Source organism: Punica granatum, chromosome 5 (assembly GCF_007655135.1).
Source record: "Punica granatum isolate Tunisia-2019 chromosome 5, ASM765513v2, whole genome shotgun sequence".
NCBI classification, from domain to species: domain Eukaryota; kingdom Viridiplantae; phylum Streptophyta; class Magnoliopsida; order Myrtales; family Lythraceae; genus Punica; species Punica granatum.
In genome coordinates, this window is record NC_045131.1 from 9,196,985 (window position 1) to 9,212,533 (window position 15,549).

General features: G+C 39.8%; 2 protein-coding genes and 1 long non-coding RNA gene across 3 annotated transcripts; 2 read left to right on the forward strand and 1 right to left on the reverse strand.

Moving 5' to 3' along the window:
- Positions 1-137: 137 nt before the first annotated feature.
- Positions 138-1,856, reverse strand: LOC116209478 (heat stress transcription factor B-3). The gene is made up of 2 exons (XM_031543124.1): positions 1,266-1,856; positions 138-942 (listed from the first exon to the last, which is right to left on the reverse strand). The coding sequence occupies exons 1-2, from the start codon at positions 1,509-1,511 to the stop codon at positions 424-426; spliced, it is 765 nt and encodes a 254-aa protein (XP_031398984.1). The 5' UTR covers positions 1,512-1,856; the 3' UTR covers positions 138-423.
- A 5,547-nt stretch (positions 1,857-7,403) lies between these two features.
- LOC116207140 lies at positions 7,404-9,138 on the forward strand. The gene is made up of 2 exons (XR_004156869.1): positions 7,404-8,768; positions 8,838-9,138. It is a non-coding gene; the product is annotated as an uncharacterized LOC116207140 (long non-coding RNA).
- Positions 9,139-10,930: 1,792 nt separating this feature from the next.
- Positions 10,931-15,516, forward strand: LOC116209336 (NADPH-dependent thioredoxin reductase 3). The gene is made up of 10 exons (XM_031542944.1): positions 10,931-11,246; positions 11,479-11,686; positions 11,807-11,912; positions 12,617-12,882; positions 13,247-13,526; positions 14,130-14,237; positions 14,424-14,510; positions 14,621-14,725; positions 14,833-14,963; positions 15,169-15,516. The coding sequence occupies exons 1-10, from the start codon at positions 10,997-10,999 to the stop codon at positions 15,227-15,229; spliced, it is 1,602 nt and encodes a 533-aa protein (XP_031398804.1). The 5' UTR covers positions 10,931-10,996; the 3' UTR covers positions 15,230-15,516.
- The last annotated feature ends 33 nt before the right edge of the window (positions 15,517-15,549 follow it).

The window sequence follows — 15,549 nt, forward strand, 5'->3', positions numbered from 1 at the left end:
TTCCGATCAGAAAGTTCGATGCACGGTGCAGTTCTGGACCGAATCCGAAGTTCGATACACGGTTTCGTGGCTTTTTCCTATTATACATTGGTCTGATTGTCACGGGCCACACGGCACGACGGTAAAATGTGGAAATATGAACAAACCCAAAAGGCAGGGAGAAGCGTATATGGCATAGAGAGAACTATTACATAGAAAACTTATGTAATGGCTCATTGGTCTTTGACCATGCAAACTGAACCAATTATAGCATATGATAATATGTACATTACAATTCTCACGATACCCTTTGCCTTGTCTCTAACGGCACCCGATAATTCTTTGTTATCTAACTAATTATGATTCGAACATACGGATGGAATAATCACAACTGTTGTAGATCAGTTCTGGCTATTTGTACCAACGTGCGGTCGATTTAGATTTTCATGACTGTGAAAATAACATTTCCCTAATGTTTTCCGCCTTCCTCTTCCTGGTATGATGATCTCCCTCTTCCAATCTAACCCCAAACAGCTTTGGTCCTTTTTCTTCTTCTCTTCCTCCTCCTTCTTCCTCCCTAATACTAATCTCCCTGCCAAAACTATGATTGTGACAGATGTGATTGTTGATAGCGTACTTCGAGACCAAATCGAGGAGCTCCTTGCACTTGCTCTTCAGGCTTAGGAGCTCAGAGCTGAGGGCCCGGTTCTCCTTCTTCAGCCTCTTGTTCTCATCGACAAGGCTGCTGTACTCTGAAGATGACGAGGTTGACGATGACCTCTGATCTTCGTCAATGTTGTTGAACTGCTGATGATTATCCTGCCTGGATGCCGCTCGGACTGTTGGGTGCAGCTTGTTGGCCCACGCCTTCCTCCGCCGGATCTCGCATAGCAGCTCCTTCTTCCCCTTCTGGAACATGTCGTTGCAGAACTCCCACCGGGCTGTCGCCACCTTACGGAATCCCTACATATGTGACCAATTTCGTATAACGATATATATAGTATCATTATTTCTAACGCTCCAACTGCAAGCTATAAAAAATAATCTGAGGCATATATGCTCTCAATATATCAAACCAAATGGGGCACCGATATGTTCTCTTAGATCAAAGACTTGTTGTAATGGAGCTATATACCATGTAGGGAATCATCAGAATTCAAATCCTAAACATATTTCTACGACTGATCAGTTTGGCCCTTCAACCGCTAGCTCGATGAATCCCAGTCATTTCGTACGCTAAGTGTACGTGCCTAACTAGCTAGGGAATTAACGTAAACTTTACATACATAAGTGTTGAGCTGTCGGACGAAGCTAGAGAAGTTGCTGTGCTTGAAGAGGGTGGGGAGGAGGTCTCTTGCGAACTCGGGGGGTTGCCACACCACGAAGCCCGACCCGTCCGAGTTCCATGATATGACCTCATCCGTGGCCGGGTCCTCGACGAGCATGTACGTCTTGAGCAGGAAAGGCGGAGGGGTCGACTTCCGCACGTACTCCAGCAAATTATTACCCTTTTGACTCGAACTTCGCTCCATTATTTCCTAACTATATTGACTTGCAAGAAAGAAGATATCAAAGACGAAGATCGAAGAAGGAGGAGGAGGAGGAGAAGGAGTTATATATATCGGGAGGGTTTGTTTAAGAGTCGGAGAAGAGAAGAAGGGCAGTTAAGAACTCCCAATCCCAGCAGTAGAAGCCCAATACGATTCCACAGTTCATGAGATTTGCAAGGGTTCTTCAGTTGTCTGTCTCTCTCTATCTCTTCCACACAGAAGAAGACGACGATGAAGAAGAAGAAGAAGAAGGAGCAATTAGGATAAAAAGGATCGAAATGATCCAAACGTAAGTTACAAGCCTCTATTTGTGTGATTTCTTCCCTCTTTTCCAATATATATATATATACACATATACACACACACACGTATGTATATGTGGGTGTGTAAGTATATAACAGTCCGCGTGTGGAAAATCTTAGAAAATGACATGTAATGATCGCAATTCTTGGATTCGGGGATTGAATATTCGACTGAGATTTCCCTACGAAAAGTTATTCTCTTTGTATAAAACGCTAATCTCTAAATACGAAAGTATTCCATACAAAACATCAGTCGACTAATTCGTACATGCAGTCAACTGATTGTTTTGTGAGTAACGTTATTATTTTTGTACGAAATATTATTGTTTCAAGTACAAAAACATTTTGCAAAAGGGCAAAAGGGCGCAGCAATTGAATAGTCAATCACTGGACCCAAGAATTTCCTGTAATTATATATGTGGAATGTAATAGGTATCTCATGTGATATATTGAAAATTAATGATTGTTCAACACATCATCAATATTGGCAGTTACAAATATGTAACATAATGCTATTCGAAAAAAAGAACTTAGCCGTCTAAGTATTGATTGAGTAGTAAGCAGTTCAAACTTCCATAAGGATGAAAATACAACTATGAGTTTCAGAAAACGCACTTATTGAAAGAAATAATAACCTTGAAATTGCGAGAGTAACATCTCAAATAATTTTAATTTACAAAAGAAAAAAAGAACCTTTTTATCATTATTGTGATGCAATGTTATCACGTGATATCTCCGTTATACATAAATTTTCTCATCACGTCATAACATAAACATATGCCTTTTCTGTCTACACATACACATATGTATATATAAATCTCGTAATGAATTCACAGGCGTGGATGGTTTAGGTAATTCAACATATGTTTCCTTAGTGAGGTTTTCAATTTGACTCTGTGAATGGATAAAATTGACAATTAGGAAAACTTTATCTTCTAGTGGGTTCACTTAACTAGAACTTGAATTAGTCGCAATTCATTAAGTTTATGGATGTTAGGAGTGCACACCAAAAAAAAAAAGAGAAAGAAAAAAATCTCATAATGACGTGAGCGTATACAACGTGTTAGTCCTAATTTGCCACTAACCTGCAAACGTATATGATGCCTGGTCTTTTCTTTTTTCCCTTTAGACGAGATTATTTAGCTTATAGACTAAGATTAATCTCGTTCAGACATTGATTTAATTTTCGCTATGATGTGCTTTAAAAACCACTGTTGTACAGATAAAATTTCTTGATCATTTGAAACTCAAATTGTGGTTAAATCAAGTAGTCGTGATTGCCTAGCTATCTACTATGTGATGATATGTAAAAGTCTATCACTGACTCTGGGTTTTATTAACTTGTTAATTTATTATGAACATATCTAGTGTTATATCTCCTCAATTGACTATATCTACCTAGCAGTGTCATCTCAACGGCGAGGAGCAACTACATACTCGACCTTTTAAAACAAACATATATACTCGAATGTTAACTGATTCTTGATGTGAATATAAATTTCCTTACAGTTCGTCGCGGCATCGCCGCAATACTCACAATAACGCATTTCCCTGAGCATGGCCATGATGCCTGTCCGTCAACACCGATATTGAATCTGTAAGGATGTATTAATTGGTTCAACTCACACGTACATAACATAAGAAAAACAACATATAATTTTTAAAATTTAAGACATTTCGACCGCTCTAGAATTTAATAAAAACATCTATTTATTAAATATATTCTACAAAATGTTGAATTATTTCTGGATATTATTATTCAACACATGCATAGGACGCAACGAGAATGGATAAAATGTACAAAATAAGACCTAAAAATTGCATATAAAATTATTTAAAAGATATAAAATTCTCCGACTTTCAACGCATTATATTATAAATTATTATTTATTAATATTATTCATAGGCATAAATATTAACGTGATGATTCATCCGTCAAGAAATTCTTCGTCCAAGCCAATCGTGATGACAAAATGTTCAATTACTTCTAAAATTTCCAATTCCAAAATAAGTAAAAGTCCCTTTTTTGACCTTTCTATATAATACATACTAAATTTTTTCGTCGCCTGAATTTCTTCCATGTGGGAGAAGATAATTTCCAATCCCACGCGATACAAGCAGTGCGTGGGGTGCACGGTGCTCTGCATGCGAGAAAGAAAAGTCCGTCCCAAGCCACTCAAAAATTGGATTCATGTCGAAACTTCAAACTTTGTCATTAAAGAACACTGCCTTAATTTCAGAATTGGATTGGATCAACCTCGAAGTTAGATAGAAAAATGGCAAGGTACAATCGACTTCATGGGGCACTATCACTACAAGAATTTCAATTACTTATTAGAGATGAATCAATTCGCAGTTGTCAATTCTTGATAGATTTTTGATCCCAAAAATTTTCTCAGAATAACTTTAATATGAAAAATTAAAAAAATTTGATCGACCGTCTCTTAGTATTATTTAAAAATAAAGGAACAATACTTTGTAAATAAACTATAAATTTACATATATATAATATATTATCATCAATATCATTATTACTACCACTACTGCTAATATTGTCAAATGAAAATTGTACAATTTATTTTATTTTCGTTTGATAAAATTGAAGGCTTTTTTCTACTCATATAATAATATTATATCTGAATATTTATTAATATTGAATCAAATTTGTTTTAATTAGTAAGAAGGGCAATTCAATTCAAAGATGCAAGAGACTCATTATCGTATCTAAGGGATACCGTGGAGTTCTTCTTGGTGTAGATTTTGCCTTTCTTGGATAGGCAAAGTAAAGCCCGTTTTCCCCAAAAAATGGAGGAGGACAAATCCAGGTAAAACCAACCACTTCTGCGGACACCTCATCCAAGCGCGTGGCCGAAACGCACTGGGTGAGCGAGTGCAAAGGGTCTTGAGTTTGGCTTAGTGAAAGAAAAGAAAGAAAGAAAAAGAAAATTCGAGGCCTTCGGACGCTCCCGGCAGGCCAGTGATTTGGATTTCTTTCTTTTGGTGGGGCAGCTGAGCTTTCTTGACTTATTTTTCACTTATTCAATAATTTATTATTTTTGGTCACCATAAATACAATTTTTTTAACAAATTATTTATGGCATAATTCTGTCTTATACGACCCTCCCAACAACCCCATGCAGCTTGTGTTCCCATTGAGCTATATATACTATAGTCTTTTTTTTTTTTTGCTTGAATGAATATAGTCTTGTTTGTAATAAGAAAAATATGCAATATATATATATATATATATACTGTTCGTGAAGTACAGCACTAGTGAGAATTTCAAACTTTATAATTTGGAGATTATAATATCACACTAAGTTGGTTATATTTCCCTAATATGAAAGGACAACTAGGAGCATTCATTTGTACATTGGCCAAACAACAATCAATGTTCCCCTCATTCTTATCAATCGAAACCCATGAAAAGACGGTATATTTCATTATGCGATATCTTAAGGATTCAAATGCACGTGACTAGAAAGATATATAATAAGCACATGACCTACTGCTTGTGAAGATGACCTAACTGCGGCTGGATTGATTTCAGTGCCGAAGCGGCATATGATGCCAGAGACTAATCGGATCGGAGGCAGATATGATAAGATGATAAAGTAATAATGAGTTTCTATTGTTCCCTGCAATTTTGAATTTGGAAGTGCAAATGACACTTATGTGTTCTAGTTGTTCTTGAAGAATCAATCATGGAGGGAGAATATATTATATAGAAATGCTAATTATAAATGGTCTAACTATATATACATTTATAACTCACTGTTTTGGACCATGTTCCTCGATAAGGATCGGTCTTTGAATCACATAATAATTAATTGAATTATCAGGCCAAAAAAGAATAATTAATTGAATTGCAATAATTTGAAAAATTAATGAACTATTTCTCTGCTAAAAAGATAAAAAGAAAAAGAAAAAAAGGATGATAGTTTCCCTGAGCTGGTTTCCTCCTCGTGGGATGAAGGGGGCATATCCTCATGAACTCCATTTCCTCCTTTACTCATCACGCTCAAATTTGGAATAAATAGGCCTTTGGTAACATTTTTCAATGTAAAAGAAAGACTCTTGCTAGATTAGCTAAGTATCCAAAAAGCTTCAGGACCCACTGATTTTATTGTCAATTTGGAGAAGGAGCTTAGAAGCGAATACAACTCCATCCTCCAAGATGAAAGAGAACTTTCGGTCATGAAATCACGATCTGATTGGATTTTGGAAGGGGCCCGCAACACAAAATTTTTCCCATATTTCCACTCTTGTCAATCGAAAAAAGAAAAAGAAAAAAAGGGATTATGAATGGATCTTTGACCCCTCTAGCTTTCTTCCATGGTTAACTTCTTTTTTTTTTTAAATCTTTATTCATCCGACTTACCCTTTTCGAAACTTCACCCAATCTTACACCTTGGCATTTCCCGCCATATCTCGACTGATGCCTACCAAGCTCTCAATTCCTTTGTTACTGATTTGAAAATTGTGGGTGCTCTGAGGAGCCTTAAGCCAAAAAAAGGCTCCAAGATCGAATGGTCTTCACCCCATATTTTTCCAAAAACATTGGGGCGTGGTAGGAAGCTCCGTGGTTACTTTTGTTAGGGATGTGTTTGAGGGTCGAGGCATACCAAAAGGGGGTAAATGATACACTCATCTCCCTTATTCCAAAATGCAATTCCCCAAAATCCATCTCCCGATTTCAATCGATTAGCCTTTGCAATACTAGCTACAAAATCATCACCAATATTATTGTGAGGCATATCAGGCCTATTTTATATGATATCGTCTCACCTTTTCAATCTAACTTCATTAAGGGGCGTCATGTGGCTGACAACGTTGTTTTACTTCGGGAAGCTCAGAACCGCCCTTAAAACAAGCAAGGCAGCAAAGGTGTCATGATTCTTAAACTTGATCTTGAAAAAGCTTTTGACCGTGTGGAATAGAGTTCCATTCGCAAGGTGCTCACTCTTTTTAACTTCCCTGATCATTTCATCCGCTTTGTGCTTAATTGCATCTCCTCTTCGCTTGTCAATGTTCTTTTCAATGGTGAGAAATTAGAACAACTCGAGCCTTCTCAAGGGATTCGACAAGGAGACCCCCTCTCACCTTACCTCTTCATACTTGGGGATGTAATTGCTTTCGCTACTTATTGAGCCCGAAGTGAAGCATAAAAGGTGGAAAGGGGTCAGCCTCGCTAGGGGTTCCTTCGCCGACAACTTCTTGCTCTTTCGTTCCATTAACGAGTCGACTTGCCATTCCATAATCCGTACTCTTGATTATTTTTGCTCTATCGCAGGTCAAAAGATTAGTCTTTCAAAATCAAAAGTTATTTTCTCTCCTAACACTTCCCACATAATGAAAAGAATACCCTGCAATATCCTTGGTATCTCGGAGTCGCACTCCTTGGGCAAATACTTGGGCTTTCCTATGGAAATGTCTCCGGTTCATACCTCCTCTTTCAACTTCTTGATTGAAAAGTTTAGAGATAAACTATCGGGTTCGCAATCGAAGTTTCTCTCATTCACGGGGAGGATTGTTCAGGTCAATTCTGTCTTATCCTTCCTTTCCATCTCATATAGTGCAATGCACTCTCTTACCTCAATCTACTTGCCATGCACTCGATCGTCTACGTAGAAACTTCCTATGGGGATTCACAGATAACCAGAGAAAATTGCACATCGTTGGATGAGACACCATTATCAACCCCAAAGAGCAAGAGGGGTTTGGTGTTACTTGTGCTGAAGGCCGTAACCTAGCCTTCCTTGCTAGATTTGCTTGGAGACTGCGGGAGGATAATAGGCCTTGGTCTCGCATTCTAAAAAGAAAATACGTTACCAATCCTGTATCTCCAAGCACTGTTAATGCCCTCAATCGTGCTGCCCTAATAGCGGGAAACTAGCTATGCTCCATTGGGAGCAAATGGATGGTTGGAAATGGCCACAGAATCAATGTATGGACTGACTGTTGGGTTGGCCACCAACCTCTCAGAGCACAAGTTTTAGGTCTTTTGAACTCAACAGACCTCGGTCTAAAGGTAGCTAATATTCTCATGGAGGATGGTTCCTGGAACCTTGATAGACTGCCTTTTCATCTACCCGACAGCGTTTTAGACATCTTGCAAAGCACACCCAGAAGCTGTCCAGGGAATAGATGTGATGATAGACAAGTATGGAGACGTCTTTTCAATGGCCTTTTCTCGGGCCAAAACTGCCTACTTTCTAGCTTGTGGGGTCTATCACCCCTTACCTCACAATAATTGGAAGTGGGTATGGAAAGTGGCGGCGATACCCAGAGTCCAAACTTTCCTCTGGTTAGCATGCCAGTAAAAACTTCCAACTGCAGCCCACCTTCATGCGAGGGCCTCAACATACCCCCTGAATGCTCTGTTTGTCTCGACAAAGTTGTGACCACTTCTCATGTGTTGATGGAATGCTCGGCTGCTGCCAGCTTTTCGACAAACCTGGGCATCCCACTTTCTAAATGAGCAACTTTCTCTCTACCAGCGCATGAGTGGCTACAACTGAATTGTGATTCTTATGAGACTCATAACCTGCACATTCCATGGCGTATTTATCTTTGCTTATGCTGTGTGGGTACTCTGGAAAAGACGGAACAATTTTATCGTTAATAGAGCTCCTCCTATTGAGGGATTACACCGATCTGGCCTACAACTCGCAGCAGAATTCTTTGCCTTGAGCCTCCCTGCTCAATCTTTGCATACTAGATCCCATTAGCATTCGATGGAAACCACCCCCTGAGGGTTGGTTCAAATCGAATAATGATGGATCGGTCTCTACGTCTTCGGGGCATGTAGGGGCTGGTGGCATTCTAAGAAACCATATGGGAGAGGCAGATAGTCTCACAGCTGAAGCATGGGCTCTTCGGGTTGGACCTAAAATGGCCACTGACTTAGGCATCCAATCGATCCCAGTAGGCCTAGGTGATCATGCAATCGGCCGAGGGTACTAATGAAAATCTAGTAACTAATGCCCCTTTTTCTTGATTGCAGGAACCTTCTTCGGGGCTTTGCTAATGCTAGGATGCAACACAGTTTCAGAGAGGCAAATGCAGCTGCAGACTATCTTGCTAGACTAGTAGCGAGGACATATTTCTATCATCATCAGGCAGTTATGTATTTGGAAACACCTCCTTCGGGTGTCTTCGATGTTCTTTTAGCTGATCTTTCGGGGGTCCATAAAACCCGCCTTCTTTGTTATAACCGAGCTTCGATTGACTATGGTTGATTATTAATATTATTCTAGCCCTCTGTTACCAAAAAAAGAAAAAAACTATATACATTCTTTCCTCTCTTTAACAGCGTATATACATAAATATACATATTTATATACGTATATGTCTATTAAAAGATACTTGGTTCTTCTGCTTAGGTACTGGCCACAATATTGTCTAAGCCTGTCTGGTCTAATTTAGAGACCATTAATCAATCAGCTAATCATGATCATGATCAGTTTATGATTAAGAACACTAATCATCTCTAGAGACGTTGATCAATCACTAATTAAGCCTGCGGAAGCAAAGAATTATATGTTGAACGACAGATGGATGTGGTATATTTCTAACGATTCGATCTTTTAGACTATCCTACTGTGGACTGCTGATTGACTTCTTGATGGCGTTGCTCCTCGTGGCTCAATTCCCATCATCCACCTCACCGATCCGAAACTAAGTATATCAATTGGAAGCCCTCGTTTCGTTAATCGTATCTAGAAGGAACTCATAGCACGTGCACCGAAGTGTCATGCAATTTTCTATTTTAATGGATTGTTCACTAATGGCCCAATAGAACATAGTATCGGATTTACCCCATACAAATGCGTACGTACACCCAAAATGTCCCGTATGGACCTAAATGAAGCAAAAAATAGCCATTTACGGCCCCTTGGACAACTAAATTGGCCCAATGTTACAAGTAGCTAGGAAGCCCAAATCATCAATATTTTTGCTTCCCATGTTCCGGTTTTCTCATCTGCTCAATTCCCATCATCCATCATTCCGAAATTATGTAAATCAATCGGAAGCACTTTGTTCGTATCATCTCGATAAGGAGCTTATAGCACGCGCATTAAAGGAAGCCGATTGTCATTCAATTTTCTCTCTTAGTAGATTGTTCACTGATGGCCCAATAAAACATTGTATTTTGTTTAGCCCATTCAAATGCTACGCACATCCAAAATGTCCCAAATGGACCTAATTGAATAAAAAAAAAGCCATTTACGGCCCATTTGACAACCAAATGGGGCCACTGTTACAAGTAGAAAGCCTAAAATCATCAATATTGTTGCTTCCAATGTTCATGTTCTCATCATCGTGTCACAATATTCAAGTGTTTCCTCAAATGTTCGAGATCGAGCGATATTTCTAGAAAGAGATAGACCGATGTATTATCATGTCCAGCTTGACTTAAACAAGTATCGTGTGACCGACTGAGAGGAATGTAATAATAGAATGAATCGCGAAATAACATAAAATCAAATTTTGAACTTAGGCATCAAGCTATGTAAACATTGCGTCTTGACTAGCCCTCCTGCATCAACTAAATAGAGTATAATGTTGCGGGTCCATCACCCTAACAATTGGAATTGGCCTTTGATTCATTGGACCTTACAAGTCAAATTAGGAACTCTTTTTATAACATTTGATAAATCCCGCTATTGCAAAAGCTATTTGCAGTTAGCAATGATAGGTCAATTCTCGACGGTGCGATTATATAAATATTGTATCAAGTTAAGTATAACGCGTAAAATCAATGAGACAATGAAGTAAGATTATGTATTCAGTGAATGTATTCGTTCATAGTGAATGAAATTATTGTAAGTTCAATTTACCATTTATATGTATTTTGATTAAGTGATTGATAATTACTCTGAAGTGAAAAAATAAAAATAAAAAAACCTTTGGAGAACTCCCTAAATTTTTTCACTCCTGATTTTTTACGTTGCACCAGAAAAATAGGAGGCCGGACAAAAATTACAAGCGCGCGAGTCGCTTCAGTGTCCTTACTCGCGGGAAGCAGGCAGAGACGGCTCAGCGCGTGGAGTGCACTCATCGTCGGGACTAACGAGAAGAGATTGGGATGTGTGCATAGTGACGGGAGGAGGAGAGAGTGTCAGTAAGTCGTACCTTTTTCTTTTGTATGGTCTCAAACCAATGGCTTCGAATGCGAGGATAGGCATCGGAATCGGCCCAGTGTCGACTCACAGTGTCGCCGCCGCCGCCGCCCCCTCCGCCAACGCCATGGCTCCTTCCACCACCGCTCTCCCCACTCGCCACAGCCTCTTCTACTCCAACCGTTTGTCGTCCGCCCGCCGGCCCTCCCTTAGCTTCGACTCGCCCCGAGCTCGGCCCCGAGCTCTCCGAGTCAGAGCTTCCTCTGAGGACTCCCCTTCCTCTTCCTCAGGTAGCTCGACTGCTCCGTCTAGGTGAAGGCAATGAGCCGATGCTGTTGCTGCTGTGTATTCGGAGCAATTTGATAGTTCCAAAGTGCAGTGTTGTTGGCTGTTATGGACTAAAAGCTTGAACTTCCTTTGACGAATAATGCTGCTTAGGTTACATTCTGTCAAGCTGTAATTCCATTGTTGGCGGAAGTTGATTATGATTGTACCCTTTGTTTTGCATGGCGGTTGTTGCAGCTGGAGGCGTAGAGAATGTGGTGATAGTAGGTTCGGGTCCTGCTGGATACACGGCAGCGATATATGCAGCTCGTGCAAATTTGAAGCCGGTTGTGTTTGAAGGGTATCAAGCCGGAGGCGTCCCGGGGGGACAGCTGATGACCACCACTGAAGTGGAGAACTTCCCTGGGTTTCCCGAAGGAATAACTGGTCCAGATTTGATGGACAGGTAAGGAATATCGGGGAACTAAGCATGCTTCCGTAATGTTGCATTATTCGAGTGCATAAGTTAGTTGGGTTGCAGTTTGATGAAGTTGTTAAATAGAGCTTGACCCATTGATGTAATTAGGATGCGGAGGCAGGCAGAGCGTTGGGGAGCAGAGCTATTTCAAGAGGATGTAGAGCATCTTGATGTTAAAAGCAGGCCTTTCACTGTGCAAAGCACCGAGCACAAGGTGATAATTGAGAACTGACTCTGTCCATGTTTTTTACTTAGAATTGGTAACACTAAATTTGAGGACCTGAGGAACCTCAGCTTAGTTGGGGATTGTGAATTATCATTGAATCTTCATATCAAGTCGAACTGATTTAGTTACTGTACAAATGTGCTTTTATTTCCACCTGAAGCATCGTAGGTACTTCAGCGATTTCTTCTCATCTGGAATCTTAATGAAGGATTCTGATTTGGGTTTCATATATACAACAAATGTTCTGTATGTTGGCAAGGAAAATACCTTCTTTCCCTCTTTCCTTTTCTCTCTCTCCCTTCCCCCCCCCCCCCCCCCCCCCCCCCCCCCCCCCTCTCCCCCCCCCCCCCCCCCCCCCCCCCCCCCACTCTCTCGGGAACCCTATAAGTCGGGAGCTATCACAGTGCTATAATGGCTCCCAACTCTTTGTGAATAAACAAACTGCTTTACAATATGTCTCTGTGTGTGCGTGCATGGATATTATCTTTTTCAGTGATGGTGTTGTTGGACAAGATTAATGTCAATTCACTTGCACGTACAAGTGTTGTATTTCCTGATGTGCAGCATTTCATTAATATCTCATTCTAGTCAATCATAAATTTTCCTTTGATGGCTGGTGCTTTCTCCTGTTGGATTACTTAAAGCATGCCATAATCTGCTCAAATTTTTGAGTTCTTGTTGAACTCTGCCAGGTGAAATGTCATAGTCTTATTTTTGCTACTGGAGCTACAGCAAAGAGGCTCAGATTGCCCCGTGAGGATGAGTTTTGGAGTAGAGGAATCAGTGCTTGTGCTATTTGTGATGGAGCCTCACCCCTCTTTAAGGGACAAGTTCTTGCTGTGGTTGGAGGGGGTGATACAGCTACAGAGGAAGCCCTATACCTTACAAAATATGCTGGCCATGTTCACCTACTTGTACGCAGAGATCAACTAAGGGCATCCAAGGCAATGCAAGATAGGTGAGGTTTGATTCATCCTCTATTCATACTTGAGGAATTAAAGTCAAACTATGCAGTGATAAGCCTCAATTGCTTTCATAACTAGGACTCTGGCTAGTCAAAATCCTTGATAGTGTCAACAGTTGTTTGCCAGATGAGTGAACTAATATATCTACTTCAGAAGGAGATAATCCTTGTCCGGGCGACATTTTTTCGCCGTCTTATCCTGGGCTATATTGAACAGATTTGATGTTCTCTAGGTTGTGAATTATTCATTTTACTGCCTACCCTACACTGGCGAATTATATACTAATGAACCATTTGTATGTGAGTTTTCAACTCCCTTAATGTTTGTTTAACAGGTTGATTATCGCGAATGTTTCAGAGTGATCAACAATCCAAATGTCACCGTGCACTTCAATACAGAGGCCGCGGATATTGTTAGCAACTCGAAAGGTCAAATGTCTGGCATTTTGATAAGAAAAGTCGATACTGGGGAAGAATCCGTGCTTGAAGCAAAGGGCTTATTCTATGGTATAGGCCATTCACCAAATAGTCAATTATTGGAAGGACAAGTTAAACTTGGCGATTCTGGTTATGTGCTAGTTGAGGAAGGCACTGCAAAAACTTCTGTAGAAGGTGTATTTGCGGCAGGGGATGTTCAGGTAATAAGCTCCTGGTTTGACTCTGTTTTTATTTTGATACTGTTCTGGACTCATAAAGCATTTCGTACATACTTGTACCAAGAATTGCTAGCAATCTTCCATAGAACCCCATGTATCTTATACTCTGGATTTTGATTCGAAGTATATTATCATACATGAATTATATGGGCAGGCCTGACTCTGACACGTATTGGGAATGGTAAACCGAAATATCTTCTTTGATTTGAAATTCAAAGAGATCATATAGAGAGCATGTGAGAAGTCATCGATTCACAGTGCATCATTTATGGCAGAAAATCTATGAAGACTGTGATGTTATTATTTTCTTTATGTACCTTGTGCATGGAGTAGGATGCGACAGTTCCTCGAACTAGATGTGTCTTTCGATTTTCTCTGTGATAATGGCGTTGTGAGAAATAACTAGGGCAGCTTCCTTTGCTCAAAAAGTATTTGGACCAGCTAAGATAAATCCTTTTACATGTGTAGATGATCCTTATCTGTCTTGCTTCTTGAAGCAATATAGTTTTTATGATCCAATATCTTCATCTAAATGTCTTAAATTTTGCTGGCCCCCTAACATCGGTGAGCCTGGCTATCTAACAGGATCATGAATGGCGGCAAGCGGTTACTGCTGCTGGGTCAGGATGTATTGCTGCCTTGTCTGTTGAGAGATATCTCACTAGAAATAATCTGCTCATTGAATTTCACCAGGTATTACACTATTGACAAAATTGAACCTATTGGTGAAATTTTATCAAACTGATTACATCTGAGTTCAACATATTTTTGTAGACTTATGATGGTTTCCTGACCTATGAGCAACATGCTCTATTTGTACCTTGAATTCCATTTTATATTGTGCAAATTTTAATAAACTGCTCATTTTCTTAATGCCAGCCACAAACCGAAGAAGTCAAGAAAGAACTTACAGACAGGGATGTCCAAGAAGGATTTGACATCTCAAGAACGAAACATAAGGGCCAGGTACATGTTCTGCTTAGTTCAATCCATGTCTTCCTCTCCAATTTGGCACCCCATGTCCTAACGCTACAAGTGTCTTTCTTTTTCCCTTTCTTATCATTTTTCTATTTCAGTATGCTCTACGGAAATTGTACCATGAAAGTCCCAGGCTTGTGTGTGTACTTTACACATCTCCAACATGTGGTCCTTGCCGAACACTGAAGCCAATTCTTGGCAAGGTGTAATATTTTACTTTGAATGTGGCTTTACATTGCTAAGCTCACAGCTATCTTATTAGATACCAGATTTTAGTGATTCTAAGTTTTTATTTTTACCTTTTACGTAGGTGATTGATGAATTCGATCAGAATGTTCATTTGGTTGAGATTGATATCGAGGAAGATCCCGAAATAGCAGAAGCTGCTGGGATTATGGGCACCCCGTGTGTGCAGTTTTTCAAGAATAAGGAGATGCTCAAGTAAGTGATTGAATTAACACTGTCATTACGTAAATTCTTGTGGTTGAAACTCGTTACAAGATGGTTTAGTGCGTTGGCGCAGTACATAAGCTTGTAATTTCATGCTTCTTTGATCAGTGGAATAAGGCTGTTGCACTCTCATAACTGGATCGGAGAAATGACCTTTTGTGTCTGTGACCCTTATCTCTTGATGGTTGTTATGCAGGATTGTCCCGGGCGTCAAAATGAAGAAAGAGTATAGAGAATTTATTGAGGCGAATAAATGAGGATGTCTCTGAGAACCGTAATGTTTTGCTGCTTCTTCCCAACTTCCGATTCATTTTTGTTCCTCTCTCACGAACTTGCTAGTCAAATAATTCCTTCTATGTTCTTTGCAATGAGATTGTATTGATCGTGTACACCTTTCTTGGGTAAAAAGGATCAAGAATGGATGTTGTACATGTTTCGGAGAGTGTTCCATATTCTCCAAGAACTCTGAGAATCTCATAACTGATCCATTTGTTTTGCCCCATTCCGGATCTCATCATAATTTTCAAGGAGCTCAATTTCATCATTTCCAATTACAAAGCCTGCTTGTGCTCGTGAA